The 27,302-nt window shown below is 38.9% G+C and overlaps 1 protein-coding gene across 7 annotated transcripts in view; it reads right to left on the bottom strand.

Annotated features, from left to right (window-relative positions):
• The window catches only part of DTNA (dystrobrevin, alpha), a 298,087-nt gene that overhangs the window by 15,145 nt on the left and 255,640 nt on the right, over window positions 1-27,302 (bottom strand). For 5 of the 7 annotated variants that reach the window (XM_012725851.1, XM_004683831.2, XM_004683828.2 and 2 more), the window contains 5 exons: window positions 24,712-24,799; window positions 22,980-23,077; window positions 16,416-16,529; window positions 10,457-10,553; window positions 237-396 (listed from right to left, as the gene is read on the bottom strand). In XM_012725851.1, coding sequence (XP_012581305.1) covers window positions 237-396; window positions 10,457-10,553; window positions 16,416-16,529; window positions 22,980-23,077; window positions 24,712-24,799 — 557 coding nt within the window. Of the gene's footprint in view, window positions 1-236; window positions 397-6,163; window positions 8,767-10,456; window positions 10,554-16,415; window positions 16,530-22,979; window positions 23,078-24,711; window positions 24,800-27,302 lie in introns of those variants that run through there. The other 2 variants (XM_012725853.1, XM_012725852.1) reach the window with 1 other exon arrangement.

Genomic DNA, 27,302 nt, shown 5'->3' with positions numbered 1-27,302 from the left:
TGATTTTCCTTCTCTTATTGAGCCAAGACCCACACAAATGGGGGCTGCCAATAGAAGTCAAAGGAAGGTGAGAGCATGAAGGGAGGACAGTTTGGTGGCAGTCTGTAAACCACCTCTCAGGCAGAGTGCTGGTGTAGAATATCCACGGTGAGGTTCTGATGACTGGATCCCTCAGTAGACCTTGGTGACTTACTTGCCAGGTAAAAGCAAAACACAACCAAAATAAAGCGACTTACTTTGTGCAAATGCCTCTTGGACATCTCCCCCGACCCCTGTGAGGGAATCCTGAGGCGTGTGAGTCGGGGTGGAGCAGGCCGCTGCAGACCTCACGGGCATGGGGATGGGCCTGCTGATGGTGTGGCTGGGGGAGGAGCGAGGGGAACCTGCCCCCTGGGTCTGGAGAGACAATGCAAGTCATTAATTTGTTTCCCTTCCGGAAAGCCAAATACCATCCCTAAGGCCTCAGTTCAAATGTTAAGAGATGTTGACAATGAAATTCTGCAGCAGGAGGAAATTTGCTAAGGTAATTCTAAACTGGAGCAGGTACTTGAAGACCTTATTGTTACCTAGTCAGAAGTTTTGGCTGCATATCGAAAGCAAGAATATTAGTCCAGTATTATTCCGTAATAAAAGAGAGGTATGTTTATGTAATGAAACTAATATTAAGCAGTGATAATTACAATTGTTTCCTTGAAGGAAGTTCTATGTAGAATAAAGAGACATTAAGGGATGGATGTGGTTTATGCACTTTGATATCAGCCTGTTTGCACTGATATCATCTTTAAAGGATAAATTACAGTTCAAATCGTGTCATGCAATAATAAACACATGAAATCTCAAATTAAGACTCAGAGGAGCAGTAAATTGTTTAATCCCTATTTTAATAGTGAAAGTTGCCTGTCAAATTACTCTGTGATTCAGGGACTCAAATAGGGAAGAGAAAAGAAAATCTTGGTTTCTTATTTTTGGTGACTGGTTTCTGAAGAAAATGTCCTTTTTGCATCTATTAAATAGTATTATATCAGGACAATAAGAATAGCAGGGTTTAAAAATGAGTAAAGAAAAAAATGGAGAAAAAAACTAAAACCACCACAGAGACTGTCATATGTTGAAATTTCATGACTTTGTCTCTACAAGGAGGCACCTTGGGAAATTTTTCTCTATTTTTCCCCTCTTTTAATAATTAGTTTATAAGGAAAGTCAGTCACATATGAGTAAGACAATGCAATGAGATGCTCAAGTGCATTCACAGCAGATTGCGTGTTCACATAAATTCCATTCCAGTCTACTGGGTCCCATCAGAGAGAGTGAGGACCCTCTCACAGCAAGGCCCAGCGTCATCAACTCATCCCCTTCACATGTGCGCCCTAACAGCAGCATCCCAGAATATTCCATTTAGAACTTTGCTGTGGTTTCAGCTGCTTGCAGTTAAAACACACAACATCAATCCTGTAAAAACGCCATGCTGTTAACTTTCCAGGGTTCAGATCACACATACAAGTCAGATCTATAAATTGAGAAAAATCCAGGATGAAAAGCAAAGGAAAACAGAACAGGGCACAGACAACAGCTCAGGTGATGCTCAACGGGCTCAGGAAGCACTCTTTCATGCTCCACAGTACCTTGTAGTGGTCTGTCCAGGCCCAAGAAGGAACTCTGCCCGATCGCCATCTTTGCATCTGCTTGCCCCAGCCCCATCAAGGACAGTTCTGATTTTTTCAACCAGACTTTTTGGTAGCTCAGTCTCATTACCACAAAACTGCTCCTTCCTAGCCACCCAGGTATCCCCCCACCTCCTAGGCCATTAATAAATGACTTCATATTTAAGTTGTGCTTTCCCAAGCATATATGTGATTTCACATGTATTCTCATTAGTATTAGTTTCTCTCCATGACCTGCTGAAGTAGGTATCATTACTTTACATGTGTAGTTGTGGATCAGTGCTCAGAGAAGTGAGAAGAATACCTTAGGAGATGGAGCCAGAGTGTCTGGGTATGTCTGAGCCCAGTGCACTGCCTGCCCTGAGATGCAGGGATCTTAGTGGGCTATGACACAGGTTGGTTTGCAGCCTTTGAGGGCTGCTTCCCCCATCAACCCCTGTTGTTATCCTTTTCAAGGCAGGACCCTCAGCAGGCTCTCAATCCTTTCTTAATGGTTCTCTCTGGTACCATGGAACCAGTCACAGCAGGGAGAGGGGCTGGAGATGGGATGTTGGACAGAGTGGCTGAAAGAATAGGACCCTGGCTCATGTGTGCATAAATAAATAAATCTTAAAAAAAAAAAGGCTCTTCTTGGCTATATGGTGTGAGTTACCTCTCAACTCTGGGAAGCCAGATCCTCTTCTGCTGTAGGATATTCACAATAACACAGCTGTTTTTTTTTGTATGTATTATAGAAAGCACATTTACTACATTGCTTTGTTTCATTCTTTCAGTAATAGGAATCTTAGTAGCTTATATATGAATGGTAGTTTAGAATCTGTAAACACCTAAATCCCAAATACTTTAACCACAGTGAAAGTCATATGAGTTATCATTGCTAGTCTCATTTTTCAGATTAACACACTGAGGCTCAGTTTACTGAGCAAACTCAGTAAAGGGGTTAATTGCATTTTCCCAGGTTTCTGAGCTAGTGAGTGGCAGAAAAAAGTGGACACCCAGTCTTTAGTCTACAAGCCCAGTGCTTTTCCTCAGCACCGCAGCTGCTTCTTAGGATTGTGGACACTGTCACAAACCCCCAGCCAATCCCACCTACACTAAGTTCAGAAAAGCTTAGCTATCTGAGGACTGAGTGGCAAATGCCAGGTCAGGCACCCACCTGAGAATGAGATTGAAACAGGGCGTAGAGCCTCCATGAGGCTAGACCTCACCTTGCTTGGTCTCAGGGAGCCCTGTGAGTGCCCGGAGTGGTGGAAGAGCCTTGGGCTATTTCTCATTCTTATATTGAATTTGGAAACCCAGAAAGCAACAGATTTTGTTTCATATGAATTTGGCTCTGACTGATAAAAGCTATTTTATGGTATCTGCTGCACTACATTGCGTTTCTAAAACATAAAACTCCTGAATTCTGGAACATATCTGGTCCTGTGATTTCAGATATGGGACTATGCATTTTATTAGTGTAATGGCTGTTCTGGGCTGTAGTACACACTTGCCCTGCTGCATCTGTTCCAGCAGGTACTCCAGCATAGTTCACGGGCTTCTTCCCCCGCTAACTCCCACTACATCTGGGCTTTTTAACCTTCCTTATGTGAAACTCTTACCTCTTGGCAGTTCTTCCTGTTTCTCTCAGCCACTGGGCTCTCCTGCTAGCTGTCTGAGGTATTCCCAGCCCTGCCTCTCCTTACTGAATGACTGGTCTCCAAAGCCAACTTTTCCTATTCCTTTCTATTTGCTTCCTTTTTTTCAAATCCTATTAGTGGCTCTGTGTTAAGAGAAAAAGAATTGACTGTAGTTATGTGTTAAGGGAAAAACAATTGAATGAATCTAAATTACAGCAATGTCTGGATGACTAATAGCTACCATCTCCTAAATGAATCTCTAATTGGTACAATTTCAAGCAGTCTGATTATGTGAAGAATGTAGGTAGAAGATTCTGTGCTGAAGAAAAGGAGTTCGTTGATTTTCCCACAACTTGCAATTTCCAAGTCAGGGCCAGTCTTTACACAGACTTTTGGGGCCAAGACTGTGGTTCCCTGGGTGATCAGTTTTGTTAGGACATTGTCATGTTTGATGCATAGAACTTCCTAGGGCCTTCTGCTGGGAACACCAGGTTGGGCTTTCCTTTCTTTTCAGTTCTTATAGAGGCACTAGGAAAGGCAGTTGCTACTTGGTGTCGGATTGGATCTGAGGAGATAGAATTTTCACAGGTAGTCTTCAGAATGACCTCTGGCCTGGTCATAAAACAGGCTTGTTGCTAACAACTTTAGAAGAGTTAGATTGAATAATCTCTGTGACCATCCTTTGCTGGAAATTACTTGCTGATTAATGGAGCAAAGACTTAAGGAACCATGGTCCATGCAGATCAATATATAGATCTGAAATTCCTGAGAGCTGATTTATGAAAGAAGGAAAATATACATCATACTGGCAAATTTAAAATAGCTCTCTTCCTAGAGAATAAATGAAAAATTCATTTCCACACTCCATGCTGAGTTCACCCAACCTGCTGTTGAATCAATTTTTAAAAAGTCTGAAAAGATTCATAAATGTTCTGAGTTTTCCAGAAAGTATTTTGATTTCCACTCAGAAAGAAGGAAGGAAGGAAAGGACCAAGTGAAAAAGTGCACCTTGGAGACCTGGCAGAGTGACCACTGGGCGACAGGAGTGGGCAGCAGTATGTACACCCTCCCCTGGTCCTGAAAGCTCGGCCTCTCAGATTTGTCTGAGAATCAGGCCTAATTTAATCAGGCCTACTTTTACTTAGCAGCCAGAGAAGGCAAATCAGGGTTTAGCTATATTTAGCTTTCTTTCACCCTTTCTTCTAACACACATTCACTGACTATCCTCCTACCTATGATAATATCTACACTTGGGCTTTAGACAAGAGATTGTGTGCAAAATATTGTAGAGCTACAGATGAAGCCATGCATTCGGATTGGTCAGGCAGAAGCATCCTCTGACTTGGGTCTTACTAGTAGGGATCTCTAGGCAGAAAAGAGGAATGATTAGGTGGAAAGAAGGACATGGCAGACCTTATGTCATGAGTAGGACTGGGAGGCGTGAGGGCACTGCAGATAGCTGTAGCTGACCAACAGGCTTGCACAGGCTTGCTGTCAAGCCAGTGGGAGGAACAAGGGCTGGGGCTGCTGGAGCCAGGTTGGGGCCTCGCATTTGCAAATTGGGACTCAGTCAGAAAAGGGGTTCAGTGTTTATCCTCAATTAGAGGTCATCTTCCAAGGTGTTTAAGTAGAAGAATATTTCTTATTTTTTCTGGAATTAAGGAACAAATCACCGATTCTCAAAAAGGATGAGAGAGAGGATGCTTTTGCACACTAGATGTTAGTCCTTACACTGCAGTTGATTATGAAGTGCAGTACTCACCCTCACCCTCTCACTTCTGGTTGCTCATTACTTGGCAGAAAACACACTGGAGAGGATGAGCAAGGGCAGGTAAAACCCAAACTGGGAAATTTGTAATTTCTGGCCTGCAACAATGTTTGGAAGAGTGATTATGATTTCCTGAGTTGACCAACAATCAAACATAAATAGAGATGAGAGCAGGGCAGGAGATGGAAGGTGGAATGATGTTTGACTTTTTCCTCCTGATTGAGACACTGTTAGTTAACTCTCAGGAGAACAGGATGGGGTGAATTGGTCAGGCTTTTCCACTGCTAGCCTCTGTGGTTATCACCTGCTACTACAGGAGGATCCTGCCTGATTATGGACGCCTGCAGTATGGTGTGGACACGTGGAAGTGTGCACACCTGGGCCTGAGGCTGAGGCTGTATTGGTGGGGGAGAATGGCTACCAGAGACAAAGTGACTACAGAGGGTCAGACCCATGAGAAGACACCAGAAAGAGCCCAAAGAGGGAGTAAAGATTCGCTGGGGGCTGGGAGGTCTGCCAACGCCCTGGTCCCTGGCCCTCCTGGCCCCCTGCCCAGCCTGCAACTGGTTGTTGGACTACACACATGTATGTGAAAGAATATGGGTCCAATTAGGAAAGTTTACATATACTCTTGTGTATGTGCAGATACACTGGCTTTTATATTTACATCTCACGTAGGTAGCAATTTACAAAGTGCTTTTATATACATTATCTTTTAAGTCTGTACAACAATGCTGAGACATGTTTGAAATAAATTACCAAGAAGCTAACCACCTTATCCAAGATCTTTCAGCTGTGAGTGAAGGGCTGGGGCCCTTGTCCTGCAGGTCTAAGTAACCCCAGTCTTCATTTCTAAGAACATTATTATTGAGATTTTTCTGAACTTGAAATCAGAAATCTTGATTTTAGACTGGTACCTAACATTTGGAAGTGGAAGTATACTAGCAACTCTGGAACATCCATCACTGCAATAATACCCCAGCTGCCTTCATTATTAAACTTTTTATGAGTGTTCTTTTTATGGTCCCATCCATAAATCTTCAAAATACGCAAAAAAAAAAGAGGGTAGGATAATTTCGATTCAAGTTTTGTAAAAAAATTTATTGCTCATGATACCATAATCATCATATTATGTTACAGGCACTATTTTTATTTTATTTTTTTAAATTCATGTTCTTTCCTCAAGGGGGATAAATTCATGCATTACTTCTAACAAGAAACATATAAGTAGGAATTATCTATATCAGTATAATAAAATACATTGAACCACACAGACTTATGATCAAGCAAGTAGAGGTTATTAAATCAAGCACAATTTGTTGTGTGCGGTGTCTTAAATCTGATTTTACAAAGATAATGTCCCCCGAGGGGAATGGCTCATGTATAAAAACAGAATTTAGAAGCAGATGCCAGACTAAGGCCTCTAAATTCTCTCCTTAGATCATGTTATGCCATAAGACGTATATATATTCGGGTGGTATTTTTTCTTTCTCTGTGGAACTTCCTCGAACATGGGGGGGTTTGCCTTTAATTTTGACTGAAGGTCAGTGTAAGAGCATGTGTCCATTTTATTAATCACTCCTTTTATAAAACTTAGAGTGAAAACTTTCTTTTTCTATTTTATGTCAATAGAAATTTTGGTCCTCCGAGAACTGGCATTTCTGTACTGATAACACCACTCATTAAGTTTTCTTCTTTTGTGCCTCCTTGTCAGAAAGCACTGAGTAATACTCTTGTCCCTTAAGATTACATTTTTTTCTTAGGTTTTGCTTTTTCTGTTTCTATTTTGTGACGTCATTGTTTATATCTTGTTTTTCTATTATGTGACGTCATTATTTATATCTTTTGTTGTAGGATGTCTCAGGTCCTTTATGAAAAAAGACCTGAGTGGAAAAGCAAAGAAGTGAGTCAGACAGGCGGGCCCTCCCTCTACCCAGACAGTGCCTGGCCCACAGCAGGTATAATCCCTGATGGCCCTTATGCAGCTGTGCAGAAGCACTTGCTGGGGGCAGGCTTCCCATGATGCAGCAGCCACTGCTGGCTCCTTGTGGAGAGGAGCTGGGAGGAGAGGTGACTGTAGGAATGGTTTTATGGACACTGCCATGGTTGGGCTTTCTGCATCCATCTGTTTATGAACTTCTAGCTCACTGAGCCATTCTTGAAAGTGTTGCCTCACAAATGGTAGAGAAGGGGCCCCGAAGGGAAATGGCTAAAGTAGGCTGACAGAGGCCTGGATGACTGCTCTCGCTCTTCCTATTAGAAGAAGGAAGGTTATATTTATGCCTTGTTTGCCCTTTCTATGCACATGCTAAGTAAGAGACTGGAAAGAAAAGAGACTTTGCAAAGAGAAGCACCATAGCAAGGCATTTTCCTCTACCATGATCTAAGTGTGTTGAAAGTATTGATACAATAGCAATACCCCATGTATGCATTTATGGGTAATTATACAGGCTGTCAATGTGTGTCTTTCACCCAAGGATGCTGCCTCTTATTAAAAATTGAGTTCAGTAAAGTAACTTTTTTTCACAAAGTACAAATTAATGTAATACATTGTCTTTATTGTCTGACAATACAGATAGATTTTACACTTTCCTTTTTTACAGACCATGGGAATTAAGGGTAAAAATGTGTCCAGCATTTTGCAAACATTCTTTGTTATACACAAACACACACAATGAATAATAGGAAAGAGAATACAGAAGAGTTAAAAGTTATGTTGAAATTGGACAGGATGTGGTTCTAATTGATCCATGGGAATTGTGAAATTTCTTGATAAGACTAACAAGTGGACCATATAGTCAAACACAGCTTGGTACATGCATTTGATATTAAAATTGCTTTTATTTTGCTTCTAGTTTATTATTATTTTTTGAGTATGCTGCTCCCTCTGCTGGCTTCTGACTGACCACAGGGTAAGATAAGAATGTCCATTTCTGTTACATCTGGAGCATTAAATGCCCCTATTTCCAGAGATGATGTAGATAAGGGCCTGGGAACTCCTATTGCAAAAAGGTTCTTGATGATTAAAAAAAGGCTGAAAGTTGCCTATTGTCTTGACATTGTCAACCCAGAAATTTTACTTGGGGAGAACTGGTGAGAAGTGAACAGTTACTGAGTACAGCCTTTCCACATAAAATTGAACACATTTGGGTGAGCAGTAGGGAACAGGTATCATAATTATGCTGTGAAAAGAGACATAATTGGCTGATTTTTATTGAAAGAGGTTCCACACCTCTTGAGTAAAATGCAAACTGTTGAACATTCACAGCATGGAAGGATATTAAAGTCAGCTTCCTAGTGCTGTGGGTTTTACCTGCAGTAGCTGTAGTGACAGTGGTGGGTATATTTCTCTGTAGAGAAGGGTCTGATCAACAACCCAGAAAGGCATCTGACTGGTGTGAAACTGAGACTTCCCTGGACATCTCAAAATTTCTAATAAATTACAATTTTTCCCTTTTCTGAAAGATGTAAGAGTTCTTCTATTGATGCTGACAGTTGTAATAGTTATAAAAATTGCTAACTTTTATATATCTCAATTCAAGCACTACATTGAAAAGGAAGCAAATTAGTATGATATATTTTTCTCTTTCCAAACTGAAGCATGAACATACATTAGAGGCAAAAGCAATGAGAAAAACAGCAGGACGGCAGGCCCCTCCACTGTTAGTTAAGACCTGCAGTAGGGAACATAACTTACTCCCTGCTTCAGTTCTTCTTCCTACAGAAAGATCGAATCAATATCAGTTAGATTACCCAGGGTTCCAATGAGAGCATGTACACAGTGTGAAGGAATGCAAGGGTAGGGGGCGCGGGGGGGGGGGAACATTGACCCAGCTCAGAGTGGCAGGTTAATATCATCCCGGTTCAGACGGCAGGTTAAGCCTCTTCTACCTCAGTCATTTTAGTTTCAAAGCTATTGAGGTAATAGAGACTCCAGTCCCATCTCTTTCCTCCATCTATTCAACCACCTCTCAATACTATCTTTCTCTCTATCTTAAGTTTGTATATCCTAAAACAGTCACTGTGTTCAGGCCAGGCTGATGCCAAGATGGCAGGAGGTAGACTCCTGCCTCATCACTATGGTGACAGAAACTGGGGATAGAAGCAGGGTGTTGTTTCAAAGTTTCCTGTCAGTCAGTGAGGGAAAGATGTGCTCGGCCCTCTTCACTTGGTGATTTGGAAAGGAAAGCAGAAAGAGCTTCTCTGGATCAACAAATGATGGGCCAGAAAACAACAAGAGGTTATTAATTTTCTAATCCTGTCTTAGCATACACAGCATAGCCAAGACTGAATTCTATACTTTTTAAGTCCAAGACACTGAAAAGTAAATTTTGTTTAGTAGCAATAAAGCATTCCCAACACTGATGGCAGGAAAAGTAGGCTAAGAAATAAAAATAAATGAAGAAAACAAAAGAAAAAAACAGCAGTTCCTGGGACATACTAGGTTTTTGAAGTTTTTGTTAACTAAATAAAAGAAAAAAGGAAGACAGGTAGGAAGGGGAGAAAGAAACTCAAACAGTACAGAAACAGTAATGATGTTGCCTCAAGCCTGCGGGGTCCAGGCACTGAAGCAAGCTGCAGCAGGGGTGTGGCCATCATCATTCTGTCAGATGCCAGTTCCTGCCTTCATCACTGCACAAGACCAGTCCACACTGGTTCATGGACATCTACATTAGGCAGGATGACCATGGGGCCCAGGCACTTCCACTGAGCTGACTCTAGACATGTGGTTGTAGTAATTTACTTTTGACTTGAAATATAATTTAGTGTATACTGAAGAGTGGACATAGATTTATTAAAGAAAGGATGCTACTTCTCAGTAGGAAGAATAGACTATCACACCCGGCAAGGACATCTATGGATCACCCCTGGAGAAAAGCAAGACGATATCCCCCTTTGGGATTTGCATTTGTGATTGGTAGAAGTTATGTGACTTGCTGGTAAAGTCACATACAGGTGGGATAAAATATTTTACTAAAATTAGCAAAGTTATTCCTCTTAATAAAACGATAAGCACCAAAATTATCTAATGACTAGCTTAATAGACATTAACTTCTGTTTAATTTAGTCACAATTGCTAAAAGCATTAAAAATAAAAATATTTCTGGTAACTCCAGGTTTATTAGTTTTAAGGACACAAGGAACTGGAAGTAAACCAAGCAAAAGTTACCCCACAAAGGAACTTAGTGGTTGTGTTCTGGGAAATGGGTAAGAACGAGCTCTATAATTGACTGCTACTATTCATGTGTCTAAGATGACCCAGAATCTGAATTTGAAACATGTTTTGGGGGAAATCACATAAAACAGATTGGAAAAACCAGTGTACATTATGAGCAAAGTATTTTTTTTTTTTTAACACAAATGCCAGAGTGATAGGTCTAGGCAACATTTATTTATAAATGTCTTACCTTTAGTAGCTTCATGAGACCCTCTAACTGGACCATTAGCTCTCTCCGGCTCTCTTGGAGAGCAGACATTCTCTGTTCTAGCTCATCCTTGCGCTGTCTAAGAAAGAAGCAGTCATCATCAGCAACAGCATTGGATTCACTGAGCTAATCATATTTCCAATCTTGTGGGTTTAACAAACCACCTGGAAAAGAGCTACGGATCTTTGACATGGTTATGAGATAGGAAAAATTTTGTCAAATGAATGAACAATTATAACTTAAATTATATACATTTTTTGTTAGAAACCATGTTAAACTCTTTTAGACACCCCTTATTACCATGAGCTAATAATTTAATGAAACGCTTTTTGGATAATCACTGGGCTTCTTTGGGATAAGAAAAAAAAAAAAAAAACAAGCTGTTATTGGAAAAAGTTTGATCCTCCAAACTCAAGGACTCTTGTGAATTTAACAGAAAATGCTGACTACCTTGGTATTTGGAGATTGAGTTAGCAAATTATATTTTTCATCTTTCCATAAATAGTGGGCAATGTGGCATCTTTCAGAGATAAAATATTAATAGTATATAGTAATTACAGTTAATCTAAATTCCCTGGTTTGAGTAGAGAATAAAGGAGTTTCTGCACAATTGTTCTAACTGAAAATATCTACAAGATCTGTGCTTATTTAATTTTGTTTTGCTTTGTAGAATGTCTATTAAACTGGCAATAAGAAGTACACATTGTCCATTCTGGACATTATGTTGACATTAAAAACTACCAAACGTATCTTTAAAGTGGGGGAAATGAAGAATAAAACAATATGGAAAAGAGTATTAATAGTTCACATTTCTGAATTATAAGGATATTTTTCAAATCAATTTCCAAATCTGTGATTTCATGAATATTAGTGAATAAGTAACATATATCTTTTCTTAATGCTCCAAAGGCTTCTGAGTCTGAAATATGGGACCTGTATTTTAAAAGTGTGTGGATGCTTTAAACACATGAGTGGGTATGTGTGGTCTCACTGGCAAAACCACAATATTAAGTGAAGCTAGAACGGGGACTCTGAGATGAAACAGACAATAGAAAAATGTCACACTGAGTTAGGTTAATGACTTATTCAGTTGAAAAATATTTTGTGGGAGGACAGATGTAAACGAAATATAGATATAAGTGCAATATTTCCAATTTGTTTTCACTTAGGCTTTCTATAGAACAAATTATGAATTTAAAATATATAAACATATTTCAACCCTCTGAATATATTTATATTTTAGCTCTTGTTGACACTTAAGCTTACTCCTGGAGCGACGCTTTCTTTATTTTCTTTACAATTGTTTATTTTCTGAGTCCAGAGCATGAGGAACACCATACTTTTAGAGACTTTAGTGATGCTTAGTTTCAGTATTTAATTATTGAATTGTTGCCCTATTCAAAAATATTATTCAGTGACAAATCCACTACCAGCTTCTCTTCAACCTTATCTGCAAATGGTGCTGCAAATATATTCACAATAGGGCCTGGTGGGAGGGTGATAATGTTTCTTATTTCCACTTATAAGTGGTCTTTGGTCACAGGAGTAATTTGGAAAGGTTGAAACAAAATTCTGATACCTAAGCTAATAAATACTAAGAGAGGCATCTAAAATCCATCTGAAAAAACTTAACAAGTATTAACTTTAAATTAACCAGCATAAAAACACTGTACATTTTTCTTATGGTAGTCATTTTTTATAACATGTCACACATTTGACTGAATTAAGTTAAAAAATATTCATTTAATAATGCCTTTATTTAGTTTTCTCTATGGATGTTTATACTAGGTGGTTCCCAAATGTGGTTCTGATAACAAATTTGTGGTGTGACCTATACCAATCCAAAGAGAAATAAGGAGACAAGGTCTAAATAGGGATTTTATTTTCATGGAGCTGGATATATTTACCTCCAAAGGAATGATTTTACTCTGAAGTTCTATTAGTTTATTGCTAATTTTAAAACATTTTCTTATGGCAATGTTGGGACAATGGACAACATTTAATAATAAAATTCAATATTAAGTTTCCTGGATTTGAAGATGGTACTATGGTTTTCTGTGTATATATATATATATCTCTGTGTGTACGCACATGTATATGTGATATAGAAAATATTTAGGGGTAAAGAGTTATAATGTCTTAAATGGGTTATCAGAGATGTGTTTGTAGTTCATATAGTAAATGTGTGTGTAGAGAGAAAGACAAAAGTGTGTGCTAACATGTGGGATGCTTGATTACCTGTAGCTTTGAAATAAGCTCAACATTGGAATAAGATCTTTAATTCACATGAGTTTGACTTGACAGCTTAATCCACACTGTAGCTCATCAGTGGCTTCCTGTTTTATGTTTAACTGTAATAGCAATAGCTTCAAGATGATCTGGAAGGCCATACAGCAGCCATATCTTTAGTTCCATCTCCTATTAAATTCTCCTTCATTATACCCTGCATTCCAGGTCTACAAATCTTTTTATTGCTCAAAAAGTATCAGAATTGTTCCTGTCTGTGTGTCTTTGTAGACACAATCTCTATCTTCTGGGGCTGCTGGCATTGGCTGCCCCAGTCTGCCACTCCATCCCCATGCCGTTATACTTCAAGTCAAATAATCCTTCCTCTACGGTAGTTTCTCCTGACTCTGTGGAGGACAGTTTTGGTATTTCTCTCTTTTTTTGAAAGCATGATTCCTAGAACACTTAGATTATGCTTAAAAAAAATTGTGATTATTTGATTTATGTAACTTTCCTACTAGATTACAAATTCTGTGAGATCAGAGATTATTTTTCTATTTACTAGGGTAGCATGATGTCCAGAAAAGTTCTGGGCACTGCATTTTAGAAACATTTATTGAATGAGTAATAAAACAAGGACATATAATTCTGATAACAGGTTAGGAATCATTCAAGTATTCATTTTGATTTTCCAGCAGGAGATAATTAATATCTGAGAAAAGGAGATAGAATCCACCTGTGCTACTTATTATGCAGGCTCTTGGACAAGTTAGTTAACTTCTGTGAAACACAGTTCTGTGTCTATAAAAAGAGTATAATAACAGTGTGGATTTGCCAGGCTTGTTGGAACAATTACCTGAAATGTTGTAGGTAGAGCCTAGTGCATAGGAAGCATTTGAGCAGTGAACAGAAATGCCTATCATACAATCCTATTGCCAGATCTGGGTTGCAAACTTTGCTTTCAGCTTTCTTGTGGTTAAAGTGAAAAGAGAAATATGATCATTTGGAAAGGTCATAGTGCTCTTAAGATAAAAATAAACTATGTGTTCATGAAAAGCAAAGCTATGCTCTTCTCTCCTCCCCCACTGACCAATGGAAAGCAATTTCTCCTGCTGATTTGTTAGCACGAGGCTGAGGAAGGAAGCTGTGGTTGGAGAAGACTCTATCAAAGCTACAATGAGTTTTTGTGGCTAATTCATATGGCGACTGCTCAAAGTCAACCAATGCCAAAGTAACTGTGCAAAAGGTCATTGCGTTGGAGTCCTTGGATATCTGAAGTGATGAGAGGTTAAAACTTCAAACACAGAGACTAGTTTCTTAACCTGGGATGTCAGGGCATGTGTGCAATCTACAAATTGCATAGCAGAATGTGGCTTACAAGTGCCTAGAGAAATAACCTCCAAAGAGGAATGTGTAGAATATGGAGGCTATCAAGCAAGGCAGCTGGGAGGTAGGTGTCTCAGGCCTCATTGCTCACGTCTCAGGTGTGGGCCATGAGTTGACAGTGAAGAAGAGAGCACAGGTGTTCCCCACAGAGATTTAATCTGGCTCTGGGCTCAGCTGGGGCCTTGGGCATGCCCCGCGGGTCAGGGCCAGGCAGATGGTAGGATAAATAGTGTGTTCCAAGATGGTTGCAACATGGAGGGAAAAAATATCAGTTGGAAAGTCATCATCAGTGACCTAGGCACATCGAGATACTTTCCCAGAATATATCATCCAAATGGAACCACGTATTTTTGAGAGCAAATTCTAATAGGGAAAACAAATGAAAGTGCTACAGAAAATTCCTTCAGTAGAGGTGGGTGAAAGGAACATTTCAAGCAGAGAAAAGGTATTCTGATTTGTCAGTGAATGGCTATTTCCTTTTGAGCTGGTTCATTTAGTTACATTTCTGTATAGATTAGACTTGACTTTCAAATTCTAGGTCTGAAGGGCCTATATAATACTATTTGACAAAAGGTATTTTCAAGCAGGCCATGGCTGTCACATGTCTTTGAGGAGGAAGCGGATTTAAAATATCACTTTTCCTTTCTTTTCATGATCAGTCCTTCTGTGAGATGGTGTAGCATAGCTCTCTGGAAGGATGACCAGAAATCATACAGATTAAAAAGGAAGAATTTCTATTTCTTCCATGAAATGATTTTGCTGTTTGAAGGATGATGTGATCTCTTCATATTAAGTGACCCTGTGTGGCAGATTCTGTCAGCCTCCTTCCCATAACTCAGACTGTAGGTGGGTCTATGCTCCAGGTCAGCTGTATGGGCGTGGGGAGGAACAGACTGATCCAGCCTGTGAACAGGCAGGGCCTGCAGTGGGGCCAGGTGGGCGGCAGTGCTCCGAAAAGCTCTGAAAAGCCGGACAGGGTGAAGCCTCCAGCAGTATCTATGACCACAGTCAGTAGGGACTTGGCAAAATCCAAACACCTACACCCAGACCCTGCTGAATTTAGTCTTTGTATGGCAGAAGTAAACAGTACTCTAACAGGGACAAGGTTTTCTGAGAAGAGGTATCTGTACTTATAAAACTGTGTCACCTTCAGAAAAAGAGGGGGGAGAGAAGAGAGCACAATGGGCTGTGGTAAAGGACTGGGTGTTTAGGTGGTGGGAACATCACAGTGACTACACCTGAGCAGGGAAATCCTATCCTGTGAAAACACTACCAAGGACGTCAACCAATGGTACATCAATTTAAAAGTAAATAAATATCATGCCTCAGAATTAGATATACCTGGAATGTACTTGGTACCCACTGAAGTATGGAAGGGATGTCATCCTTGTTGTCTGAATGGGCGATATGACAGTTCTATGAGGGAATGTCTGAGTTGATGTTCAGGTTGTTTGCTACAGAAATACATCTGCGTATACAGCCACACCACCCTGAATGTACCCAATCTTAATCTGATCTCAGAAGCTAAGCAGGGTTGGGCCTACTTAGTACTTGCATAGGAGAATGGGCTTGAATCTATGCCACCTTTAAGGCACAGGGCTGAGCCAGTCTGCTGTGGAATCCAGGACATGACTTCCATTTAGTACATGTGTGTATTGAAGGTACACAGTCCTTATCCATGTTCTGCTTTGACTCTGAGAAGTGTGCTGAAATTCAGGGATTAACCCCTGAGGACATTCCTAGGTTCTTTCTGAGAATTTTGGGAAGTATTCCCAAATATTTCATGATCACCGACTAGACACCAGGCTTTAAATTCCTTGGCAGAACAAGATAGGAAAGCTATTTTTAAGATCTGTACATAAAACTGTTAGGGATCAGGTTTAGGGTAAAGCAGACTCCCTTTCATGGGACACAGGCAGCTCTTAAAATTTAAAAACCTATAAAAATGATTTAGCTGTTTATGTGTTTATTTTGTGCATTACTGTGACATAAACATATTGCTGGTAGTGACAACAGAGAGAAAGGTTGAGTTCAATGCTTTTTTCGGCGAGAGTTTAGAGCTAAGCACACGGTGTCCTTCTCTCTGTGTCCAATGAAAGAATAAACTATAAACTCTAACAGGGACAAGGTTTTCTGAGAAGAGGTATCTGTACTTATAAAAATGTGTGTCACATTTCAGCAATTGGGTATTTGCTATTAAAAAGCAAAATAGAACAAACAAGTGTCACTAGCTCTAGTGGCTAAAAACATTTTCTAGCTAGACATCTTTCAGCTCTATTAAAGATCTCAAACACTTGTGTTCCCTGAGACCTGGGGCTCTATTTCTTACCTGAGGAGCCGGAGCTCTGCCAGCAGAGTGGGGTTTTGTTGAGCCTTCTCTGGAGTGGGCTGAGAAGCTTGTTCGTGCTCTAACCGCAGTCTCTGGATCTCCTGTAAGATTTCTCTTGGGAAAGAGGAGAAGGTTAAGAAGCCAGGTTCAGTTCACATCCAGGATATACAGGTACTAGTATCTAAGCAGATTAAAATCCCAGAGCAAAGAAAAAGGGGTCATGCTACACTTAGGAGCATCAGTGACCCTCACTGTCAACTGTGTTTACAAGGCGTGGGCTGTAGCTAGTTGGGTGCTGGGGATGAGAGGCAGACTGAATTCATTTCTAGTACAGCCAAACCCTGGAGCCTTCAAGTTAAGTGTTATCACTGAGACTGAATAATCTCTCTTACAAGTAATATAATGCCTTGGTAATGTGTTCAACTTTGAAAAGTGTACTGCTTCAGAGACAAAAATGTATCTTCCTATTATTTATGATCACAGTCTGGTACTATAAAGTATCCAAAGCTACCAAATAAGAGGTGCTTGGAGGGAAAAGAAGGATAAATGGTGCCCATTTCACAAAACTAAATAACTCCATTCTGTCATCAGGAATGAAATGCCTCTCACTGATTTTTTTTCTGAGATGCCCCCAGTTAGGCAAAATTCTATTTCTTTTTCTTAACATTTTCAGCCTCACAATGGATCTCAATGGAGGCAGCCTTAGAAGGAAAGTGCTTTTAAAAGGATTCACTATAATTGAATCTGTGAAATAAGAGTGTTAGTGGTGTGACCCCTGTCGGGGCAAGACACATCAGTGTATTATTGATGTTGAGGCCTGGACTGCCCTCTGTTGAGGTGAGCATTAGGCCTTCCATTAAGAACAGCTGACCTGTGCAAAGCAAATTATCCTAAGTGAGTTAGAAGCCATAAAGCAAGGTTACAAGTCACATGCTGTTGGTGGAAGGGGTGGGTTTCCCATCCAGCAAAGCACACAAGAACCAATAAAACAGAACAGAGCACTAAGAATGGCAGGTGAGTGTAGTGAGCAAGGGAGTGTTGCCAGCTGAAAGGCTGATTCACAACTGCCTGCTTTGCAAGCATACCAGAATCAAAAGGCTAATGAGCTAACTCCTGGGGACTTAATTGCATAGCTTGAAGATTAGTAATACTGTGTTCCATATTTGAAAGCTGCTCAGACAGAATCCCTTAAAAACTATCATAAGAAAAAAATATTTTTAACTATGCATGGTGATATAGTTAGCTAGACTTATTGCGATCATTTCTTAATGTATATACAAATACTGAATTTTTGTGTTAGTAAACCTGAAGTGAATGTTATGTCAGTTATTCTTCAAAAAAAAAAATTATGTCAGAAAAACTCCTTTGAGAAAAAACGGTCAAATGGAAAATTATTCTATATTTGATAAACATACTTTAGCATCTTTAGTTAATTTCATGTCTTCGTGAAAGCTTGCTGACTATGGAGTTAATAATGGGGAAGAAGCACTTTAGAGTGGATTTTTTTCCTGCTTCAGGAAACCCACTGGCTGAGAGGTGATAGAATTGAGAGCAGATATCTAGATAATGGAGTTAATTGATTACTGATTCATCCCCTGCAGCTGCATGTCCTTGCCTTAGGGCTTTTCCACAAATATCTGTATGGCTGATTCCCACCTGAAATGTCATCTCCTCGAAAAGGTCTACTACAATTATCCTAATTATAAGTGCAACACACCCCGATGTTGCTGCCATGCAGGATTTCCCATCTTCGTTTATCTGTTCCTTTAATGCACTTGTCATCTAAATAGGATATACTTTACTTATTACATTGTTCGTGTGTCTTGCCCCCAGGCTTCAGACTCCTGAGGTCATACAGATTTTTATTGTTTTTGTTCCTAGTGTATCCCTATCACCAGAACAATATCTAGCACAGAATGAATGCTCAATAAATAATTGTTAAATTAATATATGATGACTGAATGCATGCTTGAAAATATAAACAAAAAATAGATTAAATAAGTGACTCACAAAAAGAGAATAATGTCAATGAGTCACTAGACCTCTTATGGGTTTGAGAGAAGGATGAATTTAAACATTTTTTTTGGTCCCCATGATGTTCCATGGTGAAACTATTTCTTTAAAATAAATATCTCATGGAAACCCAATATGCACACCATCAATGGACAATAGCTCTAGTTGAAGAAAGGATAAGCCTTGTGCTGCTACTGCTTCTTCCCTCCTCTTCTGGTCTGCAGAGTTCCCAGGGTGGCATGGGCTCAGCCTGAAAATCAGTGAGCTGGATTTGGAAAAGCTCCTCCAGGAATAATGTCCTGACATTCTGTGATTCCCAGCAGTTCTCCTTGTTGGTTTTTCCAAATTATTGTTTATGCATACAAGAACTGGGGTGTAGGCCAGAGATGTGGGGGTTGGGGAGATAAGAGGATTCACCAGAGAGAAAGTGGGGAGCAGAACAGGCAGTTCTACAAAATACAATGCAAAATACAATACAAAACAACAGGTGGGACTGGGAAGGTCTGCAGGGGCTTAGGGGTTAACTTCCTGACTGGGGAATCAAACTCATGTTGCTGCGGTGACAACACTGCGACTTAACCCCTAGGCTACCAACTCCTTGTTGGTTTTATGGACAGAACCATGATAAAATGATTAAGTCCAAGGAAGCCAAAGAAAAGTATCAATGATAAGAAAAAAATGATAAGATTTGTAATGGGCATTGAGAACTTAGTCTATATCCAGAAAATGTGCTTTCATCTTATTTCATTTAATACTAATAATTCTATTATATATAGGCTCTACTATGATCAGCTGTATTAATGAGGAGATTAAAACATAGACAAGTTAAAAGATTACCAAGTTCAATAACAAGTAGGAGGTAGAGAAGCCCAGGTTGCTTAGCTGCAAGCCCATGTATGTCAGACACCCCCAGTCCAAAGACAAATCACTTGCCCTGACAGGTCTAGCCTAGCAGGCTGTGATTTACATGATGTAATTTGAAGAATTCTGTTCCTTCTAATACTAACCCCATCTGGGTCTTCAAAGGATGCTGTCAGGAAAACTTCTTTTCTAAATACATTGCTGAAATGTCATGAATTATCTAGAGTAGACAGAAATCATGAAGTGAAATGAGGGACTCTCTTCTTGTCTGAAGCTCAGAGATCTAATCATTGGATTAACTAGTAAATCATGGGACTCTGGACTGAATTTCCATAGTACAAGAGTGTGAATTGAATCAGCTTCAGGGAACTGGTTCTGAGGTCTTTGTAGAGCTTGAAGTTTTCTAGGGATATGGGTTGAAATGGATGGGGAGGGGGTGAAATCTAAGGACATGAAGAATGCAGAGACAGGATGAAGCTCTTTCTTCATCTCTTCTCATTCCATTTCTCTATTCTTTCTTTGGCCTTGAAAGCATGTGCTTAGAGAGTATAAGCCCAAAATGTGCTTGAAACAGCAGTAAGAGAGAAATCACAGCGCAGCTGGGGACAGTCATGGTGCTTCCTGCTGATTCTGGAATAGAAAATAGTTCCATGGGGAGACAGATCCCTGGCATATATCCTTAAAGGAAGTCCCTCAAGTATGCCATTCTCATGCTGAGTTTAAGCAGGGTATTGGAAGGGAAAGTCAAGGTTTGGGTGAGGTGGGCGAGTAGGCTAACACTGTAAGCAAGACTGATGCTTCCAGTCTTACTCCTCATTTTATCTCCTCATGCCAGCTTGGCAGATATTTAGTCCTTTTCTCAAAGCTCACATATATACCTACATGGGATTCTTGACCACATTTTTCACTGACCTGGAAGGTCAATTAAAGCTCTACTTTAGGCCCTCCCTGGTGGCTCAACTGGCTAGAATGCAGCACTGCAAGCTAGCCGCAGCCACTTCAGTGTGAGTTCAATCCCTGTCTGGAGGTGATCCACGTGGCTCGGCAGACCTTTCCGGACCTGTCCGCTGCTCCCCTCAGCAGTGTGCTTTGTCCATCTTGCCTGTTCTGCTCCCTACTCTGTTTCTGCTGACTCTTCTCACCACCCCTGCACCTCTGGCCTGCACCCCGGTTCTCTATGCACAAATAAATAAATCTTGAAAGAATAAAGATCTACTTTCTACTAAAGCTAAAAAAAAAAAAGAAAAATCTTTACACTATAAAGTTTACATAATCTAGACTATAGGTCATACTGGGAAAAAAAACAGTAGGCTATAAACAGAGAAACACACAGTCTGTATAGTGGGGAAGATAATAGACATCTGTTAGTCACACAGAATTGTTCTGAGGATGAAATGAGATGTTTGTACACATGCTCTATAAATACACAATTACCATTTTTCTGCTCTCTACAAACCCCAAAGAAAGACCTGGGCTCTTACTACTACCAACTGGCAGCTATAAGCTTCTGCTCCTTTATGACTCCTTGTTGGTTACTGTGTATACATTTTAGAGAAAGGAGGGTCGGGGTGGACAAAGAATATAGGCATGATATCTGCTTATAACTATGAATAAAGAGACTCTCTAGCAAATTAGCTCCTTCTCAGAAAATGGCTTCATTTTGTGCTGAGTTCAAATCAGGCCTGAAGCTGACATGACCTCATTCCAAAGAAAACAGTGACTCCCATCCCCCATACACATGCTTTCTTCTTTGTTCATTAGCTCTCTATTTTGACTACTTTGGGACAATGACTGATTTTCTGATATCCACTATATCTGACGGAGTCATTTTGAATAAACTTCACAACACACACTGTAGGCTTATTTTGGCTAAAAGGACAAACAAACCTTTAGAGCCCAGTTATAATATTTGCTAAGGTCATCAATAGCATTTTTTGGGTTTCTTTAAAGGAGATGGAACTTTTAATTAAATCTAATTGTTAAGAATTTCAAACTAATTCCCTTGGAATATTATTCAGCTACCAAAAGATTAACTTTTGCTATTTGTGACAACATGGATGGAGCTGAAGGAGATTATGTTAAGTGAAATAAGTCAGAAGCAGTAAGACAAGTACAAGATAATATTATAACAGTGAAGTATAGAGAAAAAAAACCAGAGGGACAGATAAAACCCAACTAATAACAAATCCTAGAAAGGTGACTATTGAACTGAGGAGGAAGAAGAAGAGAAGGGTGTGAGAAAAGGCGGCACACATTGGACTGTAGGAGTGAACAGTGGCTATCTTGCTGGTGGTGTGGTGTGGTAACAGGACCTGAGAGGGGAGATTCTATACTTTTAATCCATAAACAAAGTTGTAAGCAACATTTCTGAGATGAAAAATAAACAGCCAAACAACAAACAACAACAACAACAACAAAAAACTAATCCTTTTGGCCATTTCTTCCATTTTTTTATGTCCTTTTTTTTAAGAGTTATTTATTTATGCATACAAGAGCTGGATACAGGCCAGGTGTGTGTGTGTGTGTGTGTGTGTGTGGGTGTGTGTGTGTGTGTGTGTGTGAAGACTAGAGACAGAGTGGGGACCAGAACAGGCAGGTTGACTGAAATATACTGCTGAGGGGAGCAGGGGGCGAGACAGGAGCCGTCTGCACCCTGTAGGTCAGCTTCCTGGCAGGGATCAAATCCAAGCTGCAGTGGCTGCGAATAGCTTCATAGTGCTAAGACTTAACCCCATAAGGCCCCCCCCAATGATATAAAGTTTCCTCAGTTGATATAAAGTTTGAAGATAACTCTGAACATGTTACCTCCATTCTTTTAGTCTTCACCCACGTCAATTCTACACAACCAGCTATGGGGATGCACATTGTCAGGCTACTCAGATACTTCCCACAAGCCTTCTTGCTCCTTCTGTTGATACCACCTGCAAATGCTGTTTTTCTTTCTTGGGTGGTTCTTCTACAGGGTTTTCAGTGCTTTCACTCATCTGAAACTCACCTTTGCTCCTCAATCCCTCCTCACAGCACAATTATTCGAATAGTAGAGATAACAAATGTCTAAAACAGAATGGGCAACTTTGCATTGTGCAATTATCCATAACAAGTTCCAATTTGTGAGACTCTTTTTTCTGTCTAATTCTTCACCATGCTTCTACTCATCCCTGTCTATTCTTTGTTTCCTATCCCTTGGTAAATTGAGAGGGATCACAGATAGCAAATATCTCTGGGGGTCAGAGTTGAAGCATAATTTCAAAGGCCATTAAGTCATGGTGTCACCATCCTAATTGGTAGAGTCTTATTGGTAAAAGCCTGATCTAAAAGGCTATTTAAACCTAAAACTTTTCACCAAGAGAAATATACTGTTTGTATCTGCTTTTTATTTTTTTCTGTGGAACTTAAAATAATATGCTGACCATTTATCTCCACATTGTAAGGTCAAATTCTACAGGTGTGAAACAAAGATCCCAAACTCCTCCTGAAGGTTAAAAGTGAGACAAATATATAGTTTTCTTATGAAGCTCTGAAGATGTAAACTCTAAAGATTAGTTTGTTAGAAGTCAATATCACTGTCTTTAGATGACTTTCCTTATCTATACATACAAATTGAAAAACCTGAACATTTTAAAGCATCGCCATGGGTTATTAACAAATACATTCTTTTGTCAAAAAGCCCATATGTCTAAAAAGTTTTACCTGTTCTTGTTTTCTAGTTCTGCAATCAACTGCCTTTGCTGCTTATTTGCATCAATGGTGAAGGAGATGTCAGGAGCAGTTCTCTGCTGAGTTGGCTGCTGCAAAAGATGGGTTTTACACAATTCAATATTGGCATTGAGAATATGTTTGAGAAGACGGGAATTGTGAGCTGCACAGTCAAAAGAAGAAGAAACTGTGTGATTCAAAACACACACACATAAAATGAAATCCTCATTACTCTACTAGGAACTAACTTTCCCATGGGTCTGGAGTACATTCCATATGGGAAAGCAGAACAGAGTTCTATACAGGAAAATACACAAAACACAGGGAAAATGTTTTCTTAGCTTTCTTACTTGAGGTTTGTGGGGGGCACTATTTAATAATTCTGGCCATTCTGTTCCCATCGCAACTATTCTCTCAATAGAATAAGCTCAAAAAATACTATACAACGGAGACAACTTAATCTAGCATTATTGTTCAATTATTGTACAATTTAAAGTCATAGTTAATGTAGCTTTCTTTTGGTAAACATTAGAATTTCTTCAGTCATATATGTAAATTTACACAAATGGCTCTCTTTCTCTCCCTCCCTCCCTCAATCTATCAATTATTGGGTTGTCAGAAAAGCCATGATGCATTTTTTTTTGTTTTTCAAAGAAAAAAAAAGTCATGACTTTTCCGATAACTCATTATGTTCATACCAGCATCATTCTACCAACTCTAACGACTGCTGTATATGTGGCGACAGCTTTCTCCATTCTTACAGAATTTTATACATGCAAGTTAACTCAACAAATTATATAAATATATGTGCAATAGTTTCTGACTAGATAAATACATATTAATGCATTCACAAATACTTATATGTATATAGAGCACTATATACCACATTTGTATGGGTATCTGCGTACACTGGGAAGTATATTTAGCCAAGAGCTAATTTGCTTTATAAACACTGGGTTAGATTATGTGTACTACCCTGTGCAGCACATTATAGAAATTCCTTGATGTCAAATTTTATTATTATTATTTTTTAAAACAAATTAAAAAAAACACAATGAAATTTTCTACTAAAAAATGCCGAACTTTGAAAAATGGCTCTGGCTGCCTAAATCCAAGGATGTGAAAAAGCTCAACTAGCTTCTTAGGTCTAGAAACCTGGTTGGAGGAGAGATTAAATAAAACAGGTAGAAGTGGATTTCATAAAGCCTTTCTATCACTTTAAATTAGTACTTTTTTTAAAAAGAAATGAATTGTGATGCTAATAAAAAATTTTGAGTTCCTATACTTTATATCCTAACTGGCTTTCTAGTGTTATGTATGTCTGGCATATAATAGTTTTGACCCCCGTTCCATGTTTTTCTTCTGATTTCATTACATAGCTTTCTCTTTCTTGTGTATATTTACATGGTGATAAAAGTAGAAACTCAACCGAGTCATTTGTGGGTCTGTCATTATTTTGCTCTTTCTATTAATTGACTGGGAACCAAATGGAGAATTCAGATGTTAAACTGGTTCAGCAATGTGGTATAGAACTATGATTTATGCCACACAATAATGAGAGCTGAAAAGTGCAAAAATGGAAGCAGTGGATGCCAAATTGTTTTAGGTTTTGTGGGTGTGCCGCTAGCCAGCTCTTCAGCTCTGCTTTTGTAGCGCCCACTATAGGTGACACAATCTATAAGGTGATGTAATGAACACAACATCCTCTCGAGGGCAAACTACTCACAGAAGAAGAGGATTCCGCTGCCAGTCTTGCTGCATATCTGGCGATCAGCCTGTGCTCTTCATCAAGCCGGTTTGAACTCTCAAGCATACTGTTAAGAACAGAACAGGAGGGAGAGTGACAGGCAGCTCAGAAAGACTGACATTCATACTACCACCAGGGGGTTTTGCTATTCAGTTTCAGTGCCCAAATTTCAAAGCTATTCAAAGCTCTGTAGGTTAACGATCTCAGACTTGGATTCATGACATGGTCTAATATTGTCCAGGAAGGACATTAATGTCTTTTAGTCAGTGAATTCAATTGTTTAACTAAGATAGTTCCAAAGAGAAATGAGTATTTTAGATAAAATAATATTTTCTTTTAATTTAATTTTATTGTCTTTAATATTTTTATTGCCTTACACACAAATAATGCACATTTAAATAAACATGTTAGAACATAAGGAAATAAGGAGAATATAAAACCCAATTGTGTCAATCGGTAGTTATCTCCACCTCTTGGCATTCACACTTGTATTCACATTGGTTTTAGTATGGTGTGGACTTACTTCTAATGAATAGCATATGGCAGAAGTGAGGGAATGGCATCTTTAAGATTTGACTATAAAAAGATTGCTTGCTCTGGGGGAAGCTGGCTGCTATGTCATAAGGCAGCTTTGTGGAAAGTCCATGTGATAAGGAACTGGAGCCAGTCAATAGCCTTGTGAACGCGTCGCCATGGACAGGGTATTCAGAGCACAGCCTGGCTGAAGGCTTGATTGCAACTTCACACAACTTCTTGTGCTGGAGGTATCAAGCTAAGGCAAACCTGGATTTTGGATAATTTGTTTGCAACATGAGATAATGAATAGAATTCTCATTTATGATATTGTTACCCAGGCAACTTGCCATTTTACATTTACTTTAAAAAAAAAATGGAGCTCTAGTGAATTCCAGTAAAATTAATAGAAGTTGTTTAGTGTCTCCTATACATTATAGAAATTGTTCACACTGAACAAGGATGATTTATGTCCCTAAGAACTTGTGCAAAAAACAAGTTCAAAAAACTTCATTCTCTAAACTCCTTTTTCCAAGATTAAGTTTTGGGTGCCATTAAAAAATTCTATGAAACATACCAGTAACACTAACCCTGTTAATAGCCTGGTTGGTCACTATATGGTTCATCAGTTATTATGATATCAGGTCAGAATAAAGATCACACACTAGCTCCTGCCATCCTCAAATAGCTTATATTCTCCAATGATTCTTATATTTGAACCTATTCCTTAAAATAAAAATGTAACCAAGATCATACACCTCTATGCCAATAATAGGGTTGTAACAATAATTAATTGCATATACTTGGATTTACATAAAGTAACATGCATTTATATAATTTATATATATATACTTACATTTAAAGTATACATGTATATAGTCTTTTAAACTTTATTCTAAAGTGAGGAAAATGAGTAAAAATCATTATGAGCTCTTGTATACTAATTAAGTCACTTCCAAATAGTTCTTCCCGGGTTGGCTGAATCCATTACTGTAACATATTTTTCTATTCATTCTGAAGAACCCTGTCTCTCTTATCCCTGCTCTAGTATTATATTTGTTCTTATTCTCAATATTTCTACTCTATATTTATTTCTTTTCTCTAGGCTATAATTACCTGTAATATTTCGGAATGTCTCTATTCTCCTTCTGTCATTTGTCTATCCTAAGAAAATTCTTCTCTTTCCTTTTGCCTAAATGAGATAGTGCTTGTAAAAGGAATCAAAACACTATGATTACTGAGATACATTCTCTACTCAAAATGTTATTATAACGTTATCATTTTGCCTCTAAAGTAAGCTCTTTAGATTAATTAATTATTCTTATTTCACCTACCATCCAACATCTACCTGTCCAGTGCAGGCAGGACATATCAAAATTGAGTGTATATATGTATAACTTAAGGATCTTGTGAAAATGTGGTTTCTAATTCTGTACTGGGGGAGAGAGTTTGGGACCTTAGAATGTGCATGTCTAACAAATTTGCTATATATGTTGATATAGCTGGGCCAAGGACTTAGAATCTTGGAAATACAAGGAAACTCTAAGCACATGAAATAAACCCCAAATATAAACCATGTAAGAGAATAATTTTTCATGAGCATTTAACTGATAGCCAGATATCATGTATGGTATTTTACAAACATGCCCTTAAAACAGAACATTCTAAGATTCAAGGCTCATAAATGTGCAGTATCAATCCTAATGGATTCTAATTTCAATCAATATACAAAAGACTTGGAATAATAAAATAATTCTAACAGAAAAAGCAGAGTTAGGTTTGGAAAACTGATGCTTTGAAGCAGCTATTTTGTTTTTATAACACAATGTCTGCACTTCTCAGTGGTTAAAAATAATAACTGAATTTCTTACTATAGCTTCATTAAGAAAGTTATAGTGTCTTTTCTTTAAACATAAGACTATCCCTCAAAGAGACAACTTAATTTGATTTTTATTTTTATCACTCTGGCTGGTATATGAGCCCATATACCTAATCCAGCACAAAGTATGTAGACAACAGGACCCTTTACTCCAAAACTCTTTACTCCAAATTATGAT

The sequence above is a fragment of the Condylura cristata genome, unplaced genomic scaffold (assembly GCF_000260355.1).
Source record: "Condylura cristata isolate star-nosed mole 26May11 unplaced genomic scaffold, ConCri1.0 scaffold00016, whole genome shotgun sequence".
NCBI lineage: Eukaryota > Metazoa > Chordata > Mammalia > Eulipotyphla > Talpidae > Condylura > Condylura cristata.
The sequence above is the reverse complement of the archived record's forward strand: the minus strand, read 5'-3'. Positions and strand labels throughout refer to the sequence as shown.